The sequence below is a fragment of the Macaca mulatta genome, chromosome 6 (assembly GCF_049350105.2).
Source record: "Macaca mulatta isolate MMU2019108-1 chromosome 6, T2T-MMU8v2.0, whole genome shotgun sequence".
Lineage (NCBI taxonomy): Eukaryota > Metazoa > Chordata > Mammalia > Primates > Cercopithecidae > Macaca > Macaca mulatta.
In genome coordinates, this window is record NC_133411.1 from 151,642,216 (window position 1) to 151,656,176 (window position 13,961).

General features: G+C 43.5%; 1 protein-coding gene across 44 annotated transcripts in view; it reads left to right on the forward strand.

Annotated features, from left to right (window-relative positions):
• ARHGAP26 (Rho GTPase activating protein 26) overlaps window positions 1-13,961 on the forward strand; it is an 840,200-nt gene that overhangs the window by 379,816 nt on the left and 446,423 nt on the right. For 27 of the 44 annotated variants that reach the window (XR_013394918.1, XR_001445584.3, XR_013394919.1 and 24 more), the window contains exon 1: window positions 4,458-4,997. The exons of 8 other annotated variants lie outside the window; for them this stretch is intronic. Coding sequence is in view for 22 of the 36 variants with exons in the window: in XM_077937263.1 (XP_077793389.1) it covers window positions 4,844-4,997 (154 nt within the window). In the remaining 14 variants the exon portion in view is untranslated. 9 more of the 44 variants (XM_077937288.1, XM_077937283.1, XM_077937282.1 and 6 more) reach the window with 7 other exon arrangements.

Here is a 13,961-nt window from a genome sequence, read left to right on the forward strand (position 1 = left end):
GCTGGGTGTAATTTGGAGAAGCTGAGAGAGTCACTGAGACTGAAGCCACCACAGACAAAGGTCAGCTTGAGGGATGGAGAGAGAAACCTGTGCTGTTATCATCTTCTAGATCCCCAGAGGCTTCCTTGAAGCTGGATCTATCCCTGAACTTTTCAGTTACATAAGGACCCATGAATGCTTCATCATGGATCAGATCTGTTCTCAAACTGGTGTTCAGGAACCAATGTGTGACTGGTCCATGCCCACTTCTGATTATATGGGCTCAGAGACAATGTACATGGGAGTGCTTTGCCAGTGGTAAAGTTTCTACAAACGGGAGGTAATTGCATGACAGGTATAAAGTTATTTGGACCATTGGACCATTGAGGTTTAAAGTATACTGATACTGAAAGCAGAATTGTTTGAACTAATTGCTAATTTTAAGGAATTCAGACATTCTTCCAAAGGATTTAGGCCAAATGTTGCCTAAATTGTTTCTCTATTTCATATGAAAGTGATTTCTGCAGCTTAACTGTTCTCTTCTATTTATGTGCATGGTCATAACTGATGTTGTCACATGAGTCCTGTTTCTTTCTTATTAAACATGTGTCCCTCCCATTGATGTTCAGCACCTTTGAAATTCCAGTTGCTGTTCTAAGCTGGGGTTGCTGCATTGAATAACACAAAATCTCTACCCTCATGAGCTGATTTTCTGGGAGGAGAAAGACAACTGTGCCCTCCATGTGCCAGTTTCTGTACTGTTGCATTCTTCTTCTTTTTTTTTTTTTTTTTTTTTGAGACAGAGTCTCACTCTGTCGCCCAGGCTGGAGTGCAGTGGCGCGATCTCGGCTGACAGCAACCTCAGCCTCCCAAGTTCAAGTGATTCTCCAGTCTCGGCCTCCCAAGTAGCTGGGACTACAGGCATTCACCACCAAGCCCGGCTAATTTTTTTTTGTATTTTTAGTAGAGATGGGGTTTCACCATGTTGGCCAGGCTGGTCTCAAACTCCTGACCTCAAGTAATTTGCCTGCCTCGGCCTCCCAAAAGTGCTGGGATTACAGGCTTGGGCCACCACACCCAGCCTGTACTGCTGTTTCTGATTCTCTCTTTGTAGTAATACTGCTGAAAGTGTGGGAGGTCTTATGTGGAAATTCCAGATTAAATTTATGAGAAATGTACACATTATTCACATATTTACATATTTGTCTGTGAATGGGCATATTAAGTTACATGTTTGTGCCACACAGAATTATTAATATTATCTGGGTAAGCTGGTTCAGGTTACAACTCTAGGCCTCAATTTCTTATCTGAAAAAATGGGAACTATCATAGTGCCAGTCTCACCCTGTAGGGATTACATGCATGTAAATAATTTTTTTGTCTGTTTTTTGAGACGGAGTCTTGCTCTGTCGCCCAGGCTGGAGTGCAGTGGCACGACCTCAGCTCACTGCAAACTCTGCCTCCCAGGCTCAAGCAATTCTTGTGTCTCAGCTTCCTGAGTAGCTGGGATTAAAGGCGTGTACCACTACGACAGCTATAAATGCATGTAAATAATTTACCATAGTGCCTGGCATAAACTGAGAGCTTAACAAATGATAGCTGATATATTATTGTTGTTATTATTATACATATATATTATTTTATACACATTCACCTACTATTCCTCAATGGGATAAAACAAATAATTGTGGATCACATTTTATTTCATTCATTTAACATGTATTGAATGTTACTATTTATGCTAGACCCACTGTGGCAGATTATATTTTTCAGAAATAGCTACGATAATATCTCCCATTCTTATCATTCCCCCATCTAGAGGTACAGTCTAATCTCCTTCCCTTTGAATCTGGGTGGGCTTATGAGTTGCTTGTAGCTAATGAAAGTGGTAGAAGTATGTGACTTCCAAGTGATTCAGGGCAGGCAAGCCGCCAAATTGCAGCTTAGCCCAGGAGGCTTCTTGACTTTGCCCAGAAAAGAATGTAAGGGCAAGCCAGTGGTAAGAGAAAGCAACTTTCATTGAATCAGTGCTGCTTCTTGTGGAACAGGGCTATCCCATAGGGAGTATGCTCAGGGTGGGCAGTGTACAGGGCTGTTGGCAGCTGTACCTATACCTACTTTTAATTATATGCTAATTAAGAGGTGAGTTACTTAGAACTTTCTAGAAAGGAGGCAGCGAGTTTCCAGAACCATATAAGGTAACTTCCAGGCCATTGCCATGGCCCGTTGCAATGGCATTTGTAAACTGTCATGGCAATGGTGGGAGTGTCTCCATGCTAATGAGCAGTGAGGGCAACTAAAAGTGTCTTTCTTCCTTGCCTGCTGGTTTCTGCTGGCTGCTTCAGTGAATCCTGTTTTGACTGAATCCTGGTCTGATCAGTGGGGTTGTGATTGGAAAACAAGTCCTGCAGGCCTCCCACCTCACAAGGCTAGGTCATAAAAGGTGATGCAGCTTTCCCCTTGTGAGCTGTGTATGTTCACACACATATGAGGAAGCCTAAACTGGACCACAGAGAAAGGCCATATGGAGAAACCCTGAGTCTACCTGAAAAGTGGGAGATGCCCAGCTAACCATCCACTCCTCCAGCTCCTGTCACCATCCAACTGCAATCACATGAGAGACCTCAAGCCAAAACCACCCAGTGGTTTCAGCTTCCCCAAATTCCTAACCCACAGAGATTGTGAGAGAAAATAAAATGATTACTGTTGTCTTAAACCATTAACTTTTGGTGTTATTTGTTCTGTATTAATAGATAACCAGAACACCTACCTTTAGGGGCTCAAGATAAAGCCTTAAACAGATTTAGTTTCATAGGGTTTCCATTCTAGATCTTTCTGATCGTTGGCAAGTGAAGAACAATGATTTTTGGTTGTAATTATCTATCAGATAGCTGTCTGGACCTGCTATCAAGTCTAAATTTGTAGATATACTTATTAAACAGATCACATTCATTCATTTATACATTTATTTATTTTATAATATTTTTATAGAGATGGTCGGGGGGGACGGGTCTTGCTATGTTGCCCAAGCTGGTCTTGAACTCTTGACCCCAAGCAACCCTCTCACCTGGCCTCCAAAAACAATGAATTACAGGTGTGAACCACCATGCTGCATTTATGAATTTAATACATCAATTGCTTTCTTAATATAGATGGGACACCTCTGACCCCTCCTGAGTGAAAAATCCATGTTCCCAAGCACCCAGGCCTTCCATTCTATCACAAGGCATGGTTATCGCTTGTTCGCTTCCATCTCTCCTAATACCACCACCAGCTAAATTCATTCTGTTATTCATCTTTGTATTGTTATCATCTAGGCTAGTGCCTGCACATAGCAGACCTATTTAAAAAACAAACCAACCCAAACAAACATGAAGCCCCCATGTAGCTGAAGGAGGGCTGCTGATTCCAAGACATAGAGATAATTTATTCAAGGATAGTCCCTATCCTCCAGGAGTTCACAATTCAGCACTAGACACCCTGTGGGACCCAGCCTGACAAGTGCAACGAGTGAGATGCCAGAATTGAGTCCTGCGGTCGAACAGAGGGACTACAGGGCAATGCACTGGGCGTGGGAGGTGGAGATGGCTCTGGGAAAGGATCATTCATTTATTCCACAAACACTTATCAATCACCATAGCACACATAGCACATAGGAAGCGCTCAATATCTGTTATTAAATGCCAGCCACTGTGCTAGGTGCCAGGATGCAACAGCAGACAATAAAATTGCAGGGGCACGTGCCCTCGTGGGGCTTACCGTGTAGCGAAGGATGACAGGCAGTGGACGGAATTATGTAAAATTGTGCTAGATGCAGAGCAGGAAAATAACAGGCGGCTGAAATTCTAGTAAGGATGTGAGCCCCTTCGGCTGAGGGGAGCCGTGGGCGGGTTCTGAGCAGGAGTGGCCGTGAGGGAGACGGACCGTAGGGGGCGGGAAGACTGCAGGCAAGAGCTGGTAATTTTAAGATGCAAATAACATTTTTTTCTGCCTGACTGGAAGAGGAGCGTTTGGTCGCTCGGGATTCTCCCGGGGCAGGGGGCTGCATTTTTAGTGTAAAATCGGTTGCCCAGCAGTGCAGGGCATGTTGTGGTGAACTGCAGCCCTAGTTCCCAGGTTTTTCATGCTTGGCACATCGAGGCTCCTCGGCCCCCAGGACCAGCAGACTCCCCATGCGCGGCTCGGATTCGGGCCGGAGCAGGCGGGCAAGGGTGCTGGAGCGGGTGCACAGCAACGCTCACCCCTGGGTTTCGGGGTCTGCAACGCCGGGCGGGCAATAGGAGGCGGAGTTTGCGCTGCGGACCTAGGCGTTGGCGAGGGCCACGCCCCCAGCCGCAGACCCTGCCTCCAGGCCCCTTTGATTGGATCAAGACCGCGGAAGGGCCGGGCGTCCCCGGGCGGCCCGAGGGTCGGGCAGGGGAGGGTGCGCTGATTGGCCCGGCGGGGATTAAGTCATCGCTAGCAGGTTCGAGCGGCCCAGACGCCGGCGGGGCGGCCGAGGCTGCTGTGAGAGGGCGCTCGAGGCTGCCGAGAGCTAGCTAGCGAAGGAGGCGGGGAGGCGGCGTCTGCACTCGCTGGCCCGCTCTCTCGCTTCCAGGCGCCGCTGCGGGTCGGCGCTGCGTTTCCTGCTCGCGAACCACTCCGTTGCCCGCGCCGGGAGCAGCAGCCCCTCGGCCGGCTCCGGGCTCGGTTCGGGAGTCTTGCGTGCCGGCGGTCACCGCGCGGGGAGCGAGCTAGCGCCACACCTGTGGAGCCGGCGGCCGTCGGAGGAGCCGGTCGGGGTCCTGCCGCGTGCGTGCTCTGGGGAGCGGGCGGCCCGGGTCCCGGGGGAGGCGCGCCCCCGCGGCTGGGCGCCGCGGGCACTATGGGGCTCCCAGCTCTCGAGTTCAGCGACTGCTGCCTCGATAGCCCGCACTTCCGAGAGACGCTCAAGTCGCACGAAGCAGAGCTGGACAAGACCAACAAATTCATCAAGGAGCTCATCAAGGACGGGAAGTCACTCATAACAGCGCTCAAGAGTGAGTGTCCCGAGCCCCGCGGGGACGCGGCCCCGGGGCGGGAGGGACTGGGAGGTGGCGCTCAGCCCGGGTTGCCCGCGCATCCGCCGGGTTTCTGCTCCCGGTACACTGGGGGACCGGTGTCGACGCCTCCGAGGCAGGAAGGATACGTAAAGCGGGCGAACCCGCAACCATCAGATGAAGAGAGAGACCCGTCGCTCTGCCTTTTTGCGTTCGGGGATGGTCGGGAGGTGACCGAGCGCGGGTGGTGCTCTGGGGCACCGCGGGTGGGCGTGCGCGGCACGCAGGTGTCCCCAGGAGTGGGGCCAGAGTGCCCAGCGCGCCGCAGCCTGCGGGCAGATCCCATCGTGTCCACAGCTCCAGCTCCCTTAGGGGCAGAGTTGCTCAGCCTTGGGTGCCCAACCGTGAGAATGGAGCGTGCCCTGCCGAGGGGGCGCTGCCTCCCCTTGGGAAAAGGCGGGTTGTGACTGCTTCGCTCCCTGTACGCAGCTCCAGCCCAGTCAGGCCGCCGGGTTCCCTGGGTGGAATGCTTGGTTTTAGCTTGCGACTCCTTGGAGTATTGGCAGCCAGTAATCTCTAAATCTAGAATCAGTACGTGCGCAGGTTCTGATTCTTGTGTTTAGCAGAAGGTGATAGGGGTGGGAGTAGAGAATCAGAGTGTTCCTTTACTCTAAACTGTGGGCGACGGTTTAAAAATAGAATGTGCATATCCCAACTCTCTCCCTCTCCTGCTCCCAAGCTCTCCCTTTTACCTCTCCCATTATCCTTGAAAACGTAAAGGTCTGAGAAGGAATGTCCATAGTCCTCAGAAAGAAGTTTAAACGTATTTCAAACATTCTTGGACCTTTTGTAAAACCATTTTTGCGTTTTTTCCTTTTGGTACAAGGGGAGAGATGCAATTTTGCATTCTGCTTCACTTTTGCAGAGCCAAAGAGTTTCTTTTTCTGGCCAAATAAGCGTGCTCTAGGGATGAGTGCTTTGGATTGTGAGAACGTTTTTGGTGCCTTTTCAGTCTCCCCATTTAAAAATAACTCAGTTCATCTTTTAGTTTTAAGAATCAGGAACCACATGAAGGCAGATAGTGGGATTGTCTCTGACTCTCTTACTTTATCTTTTTCTGTGATGGATTTGTTAGTAGGTGATACCTTTCAGCTAAGAAAGGTTGCCTTAGCAGAGTAGAGTCCTAGCTATGAGAATTGTTCCCAAGCCTCTTTAAAGGGCACTTACAAAAGTCAGGTGCCTGAGATGTCATTTTGTCAGCTTGTTGCTTCTAAAAATGAAGAGAGAGACAATGGAATGCCAGGGCAGCTCAGAGTGCCTATCTTTTGGGATGAAATGAACACAGGACTGTGATGTGATGAGGCTTCTTAGAGGCGGATTCTCAGGCTGTGCCTTACCTGAAACATATGAACAGACTCTTCCTTTGTCAATGATCAAGGCCATTCTTGGTTTAGGGGACGTGGGTCCCTGGTTTGGAGTAAGTTGGGGGCCCACTCACAGGTTGGGCCCAGGAATTTTGATTGAACCTCAGGCTGGCTTTATTGGGTTCTCTGCTTCACTCAGCAAACTTTTGGTGTGCTTGTGGTGTATTGGGTACTGCAGTGGGCACTGCAGTGGGCACTGCACTGGGCACTAAGGGTGTAGCAGTGAATATTTTGCTACCCCTGTGCTTACAGAGGTGTACTTCATTCCAGGCACTCTTCACCTATAATTATCTCATGTGCTTAGATTCATTTTGCAAATGAGAAAACAGAGACTGGGGAAAACACTTCCTCTGAGTCACACAGCTCTAGCAGCAGGACTAGAGCTTTTGAATCCACCTGGTTTGAGCCAGTGATGGAGTCCCTGCCAATGCAGAGCTCTTATTTCTGCCCCATCTCACTTGCCCGGAATGGAACCTTTTGCACCAAGCCCTAGGATTTGGACTTGTGTTTTCTATTTTGGCATTGAATCTGAGGAGGGTGCCTTTGGGTGACTGGCAGTTTTCCTACTACTATTTTTTTGAGGGCAAGAATTCTTTGGTAGGAAGGAACATTGCAGTGATAGAGTTGAAGGGTTATTTAAGCTGTCTAATGGAATGGATCAGCCCTGTAATCTGGGGGAAAGACTGATGGGGAACTAGGTGTTCTGTTCTCTCTACATCCAGCTCTATTAATGTATTCTACCACTACTAACTACTTGATCAGGTCAGGTGACCTCTTGAAATAGAGGGTGGAGTCAACCATTGTGTCCTGGATTTCAGACATTCTGGTATCATGAGATGCTTGCTATATTGTGTACTACTATATTAATGTTTGTGTATTATTTTTCTTCAGTCATGTTTATTATGTTTATAAACAGAAGTGTTTTTCCAGTACAACTTAAACATAAATACATAATTATATAAACACTGGGTTTAGATAATCTGTGTTCTCTTATAGCTCTAAACTTTTGTGGCTTTATTTTATAGCCATATTTATTTTATTTTACAGTTATTTTATAACTAGTATTTGCAGCTCTTTGGATTTAGCTTGCTTTTGAGTGTTAATCACAGGCAGTAAAACTGTCCTCTAGGGATTGCCAAAGTTCAGGTAGATCATTGTTACTATTACTTCCACTTTATGAATGAGATGCTGGCAATGGGGATGCAAATTCTTTATAGATCTAGATCCCGTAAAGGAGAAACATGCAGCAGGTGCTTGATTAAGTGAAAATATTGCGAGTTGTTTTTTAGACTCCGAGCCCTGGGTAGCAAAGGCCAGCTAAGATGTTGTATTATCCTCTGAAGTTTTGTAATTCTTTCTCCGTCACAGGCTTTGAAGAACCCATGTGGGCTAGAGGGACAGATAAGGGTGACTGAATATGTCTTGACTTTGTAAAGCAGCAAAGTTTCTTTTGGGGGTAGCCCTGAATGATTATCAGTGATTGTCTTTTCACTGAGTAATACAGCATTGAACAGAGAGGCCAAAAACCTGTTCTTGGTGTGATTCAGTAAGGTAAGTAAGTGGTTCATCCTCTTTGCCTTTTAAAGCAAGAGTAAAAAGGTCAGCATTGAGTTACATGGTTGAAAGCCTGTCACCCTTTTGTACTTGTTAGAATTAAGGATAGGCATTTTGCAATACATAAGCGCTGCTTGAATGGCATAAACTCTCAAAGGATGTTTGATGCCAACCTGCTTTGTTTAGGAGTAATTATGTTACTCAGAAAATCCCAATGGAACAAATGGATGTGGAGTTGGGTAGCAAAATATTTTCCCCAGATCTTTTGCTTTGTTTCAGTACCTTGTGAATAAAGAAAATCAAAGGCATTTCCTAATTATTTGTAAATGGTGGTAATTGACAGTTTGAATATTACTCATACAAGCATAAATGGCACTAAATTAAATTCAAACAAAGTTTTGTAGTTTTTATATAACATTGGCTGAAAAAAATCCCTTCATTTTACTCCATTCTGTGTTCTTAGTTGGACTGAATAAATTTGCATCCAGTCTGTAGTTCTCAACTCATTGACTTTGGCTTAAACCCTCCTTCCCTGCACTTAAAATCATTAGTGGATTTTTTTTTTTTTTTTTTTTTGTTAGAGCAGTTTTAAATTCACAGAAAAATTGAGTGGAAAGTGTAGAAAGTTCCCACAGAGCGCCTCATACCTGTTCCTTCCAGTTACCCCTATTTCTAACATCCTGCATTAGCATGGTACAGTTGTTACAGTTGATGAACCAATATCAATATAACATTATTAACTAAAGTCCGTAATTTACATTAGGGCTCACTATTCGTGTTGTACATTCTGTGGATTTTGACAAATGTATAATGGCATATAACCACTATCATAGTATCATACGGAATAGTTTCACCACCCTAAAAATCCTATGTGCTCCACCTGTTCGTCCCTCCCTCCCCACTAACCCCTGGCAACCACGAATCTTGTTACTGTCTCTCTAGTTTTACCTTTTCCAGAATGTTATACAGTTGGAATTAAACAGTATGTGGCCTTTGCAGATTGGCTTTTTTTTCACTTAGCAGTGTGTACTCAAGGTTATTCATGTCTTATGTCTGGGTAGCTCATTTCTTTTTATTGCTGAATAATATTCTGTTGTCTAGATGTGCCATAGTTTATCCTTTCATCTATTGAAGGACATTTTTATCATTTCCAAGTTTTATCAATTATGAATAAAGCTGATATAAACATTTGCATGCAGTTTATATGTGGAAATAAGTTTTTAGCTCATTTGGGTAAATACCAAGTAGTATAATTGCTAGATTATATAGTAATATTAATAGTATGTTTAGTTTTTTTAAGAAACTGTCAAACTGGCTTCCACTGATTGTATTGTTTTACATTATCACCACCAATGAATGAGAGTTCCTGTTGCTCTACATTCTGCTCAGCACTTGGTTTTGTCTGTGTTTTGGATTTTGACCATTCTACTAGATGTGTAGTGGTATCTCATTTAAAACAATTTAGCTATTTCCTTATGACATATGATGTTTGGCATCTTTCCATGTTGCTTACTTGCCATCTGCATATCTTCTTTGGTGAGATGTCTTCAGATCTTTTGCCCATTTTTATTTGGGTTATTTCTTATTGTTGAGGTTTGTTTGTTGTAAAATATACATAACACAACATTTACCACTTTAGTCATTTTTAAGTATATAATTCAGTGGTTTTCGGCATGTTCACCATGTTGTATAATTACTGTCTCTTTCGAGAACATTTTCATAATCACAAACTGGAACTCTGTTCCTATTAAACAATAACTCCCCCCTTTCCCCTCCCCCAACCCTGGTAAACTCTATTCTCCTGTCTCTATGAATTTGCGTATTCTATGTACTTCTTATAAGTGGAATTATACAATATTTGTCATAAATATCTGGCTTATTTCACTTAGCAAAATATTTCCAAGGTTCATCCATGTTAATAGCATGTGTTAGGATTTCATTTCTTTTCATGGCTGAATATCTTGTTGAGTTTTAATTATCAACAGCTATCATTAACAAAGACTATTCTTTCTCTTTTAAAGTCATAAAAATGTATTTTTTGCTTTCCATTTTGTTTCCCTTCAGCGTGATCACTAACACTTGGAATTGACACACCAATTTATCATGGTTGTCTCTCACAAGAACACTGTATTTATATTTATTCCTTTCAAAGCAGTAACTTGCTTCAGGTCAGCATGTTTTTTGGGGAGGTTTTTCATAAAAGCTTTATTGAATTATAATTTACATTCCATAAAATTCACCTTTTAAAATTTTATTTTTTATTGTTTTTGTTATTTGTAGAGATGGAGGTTTCACTTTGTTGTTGCCCAGGCTGGTCTCGAACTCCTGGCCTCTGGCGATCCTTCCCTCTTGGCCTCCCAAAGTGCTGGGATTACAGGCATGAACCACGGCTCCTAACCACTCACTTTTCTTAAGTGTATAATTCAGTGGTTTGTAGTTACAGAGTTATGCAACCATCATCCTAGTCTTGTTTTAAAACATTTTTAGCACCCCAAAAAGCTTTCTCATGCTCATTTGCAGGCACTGCATTTTTGCCTGAAGCCTCATACAAGCACTGATCTACTATTTTCTGTCTCTAAAGATTTATCTTCTCTGAAAAATTAAGCTAAATGGAATCATATAATATGTAGTCTTATGCATCTGGCTTCTTTCACTTAGCATGCTATGTTTGAGGCTCATCGTGTTGTAGCATGTATCAGTAGTTTGTTCCTTTTTATTGCTAGAAAATATTCCATTTTGTAAACCATAAGTTGTTTATCCATTCACCAGCTGATGATTTGGGTAGTTTCCAGTTTTTTGCTCTTATGAATAATGCTGCTATGAATGTTTGCATACGTGTCTTTATGTGTATATATGTTTTCACTTCTAATTTCATTTCTTACCTAGGAGTAGAATTTTGCTGGGTTGTATTGTAAATTTATGTTTAAGTTTAATTTAAACTTATGTTTATTTAAAAAACCTACTATACTGTTTTCCATAACAGAAGCACCGTTTCACATTCCCACCAACAATGAATGAGGATTCTGACTTCTCCACATCCTCGAGAATACTGATTGTTGTCTTTCTTTTTGATTGTAGCCACTCTAGTGGGTGTGAAGTGATACTTCATTGTGTTTTTAATTTGCATTATCCTGATGACCAATGAGGATGAGCACCTTTTCATGAGTTTGTTGATCATTGGTGTATCATCTTTGCTGAAATGTCTATTCAGATTTTTTTTTCCTTTACTTTGTCCCATGAAACTTTTGATGATTAAGTGAACAGCACTTAGTATATTTTCTCCATTTGCCCTCTTTTGGGGACTATTTGTTTCCATGTGCTTCCGTCTTAGATGTATTTAACTGATCAGTTTTCAGGATCTCAGGAGTGAGGAAAGTGGTTCTTATGAGGCTGTGGTTCAGGTTTCTGCTCTTATTAGGCCAGTGGGCATCACTCTGGGCAGATGCCACAGGCTGGACTTCCTAATTCTGGCCTGCATAAGCTAATGATCCAAGCCCTCTCAATGGACAAAATGAGAACCGGCCAAGGAAGAACCGTTATCACCATTGAGCTACTGGGGAAAGCAAGTTGTGAAGGGGACTTTGTTATCCTGTCAAGGCCATTGTGTTTCTAAAAATTAGCCAGTGGAGTAATACTACCCTAGCAGTCAAAGTAGTTTTTCTAGATTTAAGTTTCTGAGTGAGCCTCGTTTTAACTTTTAAAATTATATATATTTTTTGCCATCAGAGGAAGTTTTGTTCAGCAAATATGGAAACCCTGCTCAACCTTTACCATGTCCTCCAAAGCCCTAGACTATAGAGTAATGGCTTTTTGGATGGAGGTAACCAATGCAGGAGTCATTACTGGGGAGATTGAGTGGGACGTTTGGGGGCCAGTGGTGCGGCCAGTTGTGACTGTAGCAGAATGAAGGCAAATGCACGAAGAGATAGGCCAGGGCCAGGTCATAGGGATCTTGAATTCTAGAAAGGACTTAGGCTTTATTCTAAGTGTGATGGGCAGCCACAGAAGGCTGTGCCATGATCGTACTCATGCTTTAAAAAGATTATGTAGGCAGCTGTGTAGAGACCCAGTGTAGTGGAGCAAGAATGGAGGCAAGATGACCAGTAAGGAAACTGCTGTGATAGGTGAGGTGAGAGAAGATGGCACCGTGGGCTAGGGTGGCAGCATCACAGATGGTGGTCAGAGGCTGGGTATTTTTGGAAGTAGAGCCCACAGGATTTGCTGCACAGCATATGGGCTATGAGAGAAAAGAAAGAAGTCTAGAATGATTCAGATATTTTTGGTCTGAGCAATTATGTGAATGATGGTACTATTTTCTAAACTAGTTTGCTTGGGAAGGATTAGGTTTAGGGGTAAAATTAACAATATGAATGAGTGACCTAATCTTATAGTGCAAGGACAAAATAATATGACATGGGTAGTTGCTGAATACATTCTCATGCAAGCATCAAAGAGTATAGACGTTTACAGTGTAAAAGCACCCCCTTTTCCTAGTTAACAATCGTTGTCAGCAGTTTGGTATGCATTTTTTTGTTGTCCTTTTTCTGTATGTTTTTTTCATAAATGGGATTGTACTGTAAGGATTATTTTGTGTTTTGCTTTTCCAGTTGATCATTTGTCTTGAAGACCTTCCATGTCAGTACATGCATGTAGTGCATTCTTTTTAATGACTACAGAGAGCTTTATGTGGATATGCCATAGGTGGTATTTACTCAGTTTCCTGTTGAAGGATATTTGGATTGTCTCCGTTATTCACTATTAGAAAGCATGCTGCAGTGATTATTTGCACACCTGCTTTTGCATGTGGATTCCAGCATTTCCCTGAGATGGATTCCTTCAAGTGGAATGGTTGCTGACTCCAGTTTTTACAAGCCCTTTGACATCTATTGTTTAGGTCCTTTGCATCCTTGTAGCCGGTTGATAATTTGGTGCTCCTTTGAGTAGTTAGATTGTTTCTGAAGCTTAACCTTTTGGTTAAATCAGAAACATCCTTAACAGACCCTTCTGTTATACACTGACACTGATTCTAAAACAACCAGGGGATGGGGAAAAACAAACAAACAATAAAACGAGTGTGTGTGTATATGTGCCAGGGAGAGAGAGATGACAATTAATTGGATGTGTCCCTACTATGTATAGACGTTTACAGTGTAAAAGCACCCCCTTTTAGTTGGGTGTGTCCAATTAATTGGATGTGTCCCTATTATCAGAAAGCCCGATATGCTTTCTGAGCTGCATGTTCTTACAGGTCAGATGGGAGATGGGATGGGGCTTTGCCCATATCTAACAGTCTATTCTAACCTCCAAGCTCAGGGACCAAGAAGGAAATCGTGTTTATTTACGGTGAGAACAACAGCATTAGCAGCCAGAGGAATTTTTACAAATTATAGTGACTGGGGTTTACACATTTTTGTAACAACTCAGAATGGAGAGAGAAGAAATGATAAGTAAAACAGCTTGGCAGCGTGGGCCACGAGCTGTCATGGCATGTTTGTGTCTGGCTCATTTCACCTTGGTTGGAAGGCACAGAATGCTGCCCTGGGTAAGCTGGAGACTGGGCAGTTTCCTGCTATATTTAGAAAGAGGAGATTCCTGGGGTTAGGGTGTGTGTGTGTGTGTGTGTGTGTGTGTGTGTGTGTGTGTTTCTTTGCCAGATAGACAAAGGTTTGAGGGGTTTGTGAATTCCGGACCAAACTGTTAACTAGCTGGTTTCTGTGGGCCAAGCCAGTAGCTACTCTTTGACTCTTGCTGCTGCCACACAGCAAAAGCTCAAAAAACTCCTGTTTTATATGGTTTGAAAAGATACCACTGGTAAGTTTCAAAACTCATCTGATCTTGCTGTCAGAGCTGCTTTTAAGTTTACTGCAGTCTAATTTGAACACTTTGAAAATATGAACTGCCTCCTCCTCTGAGACTTCAGACAGATCTCCAAGCTGACTGAGTTGAACTTTGGCTGTTTCTGTGCCAAGGAGACTGTCAAACAGAT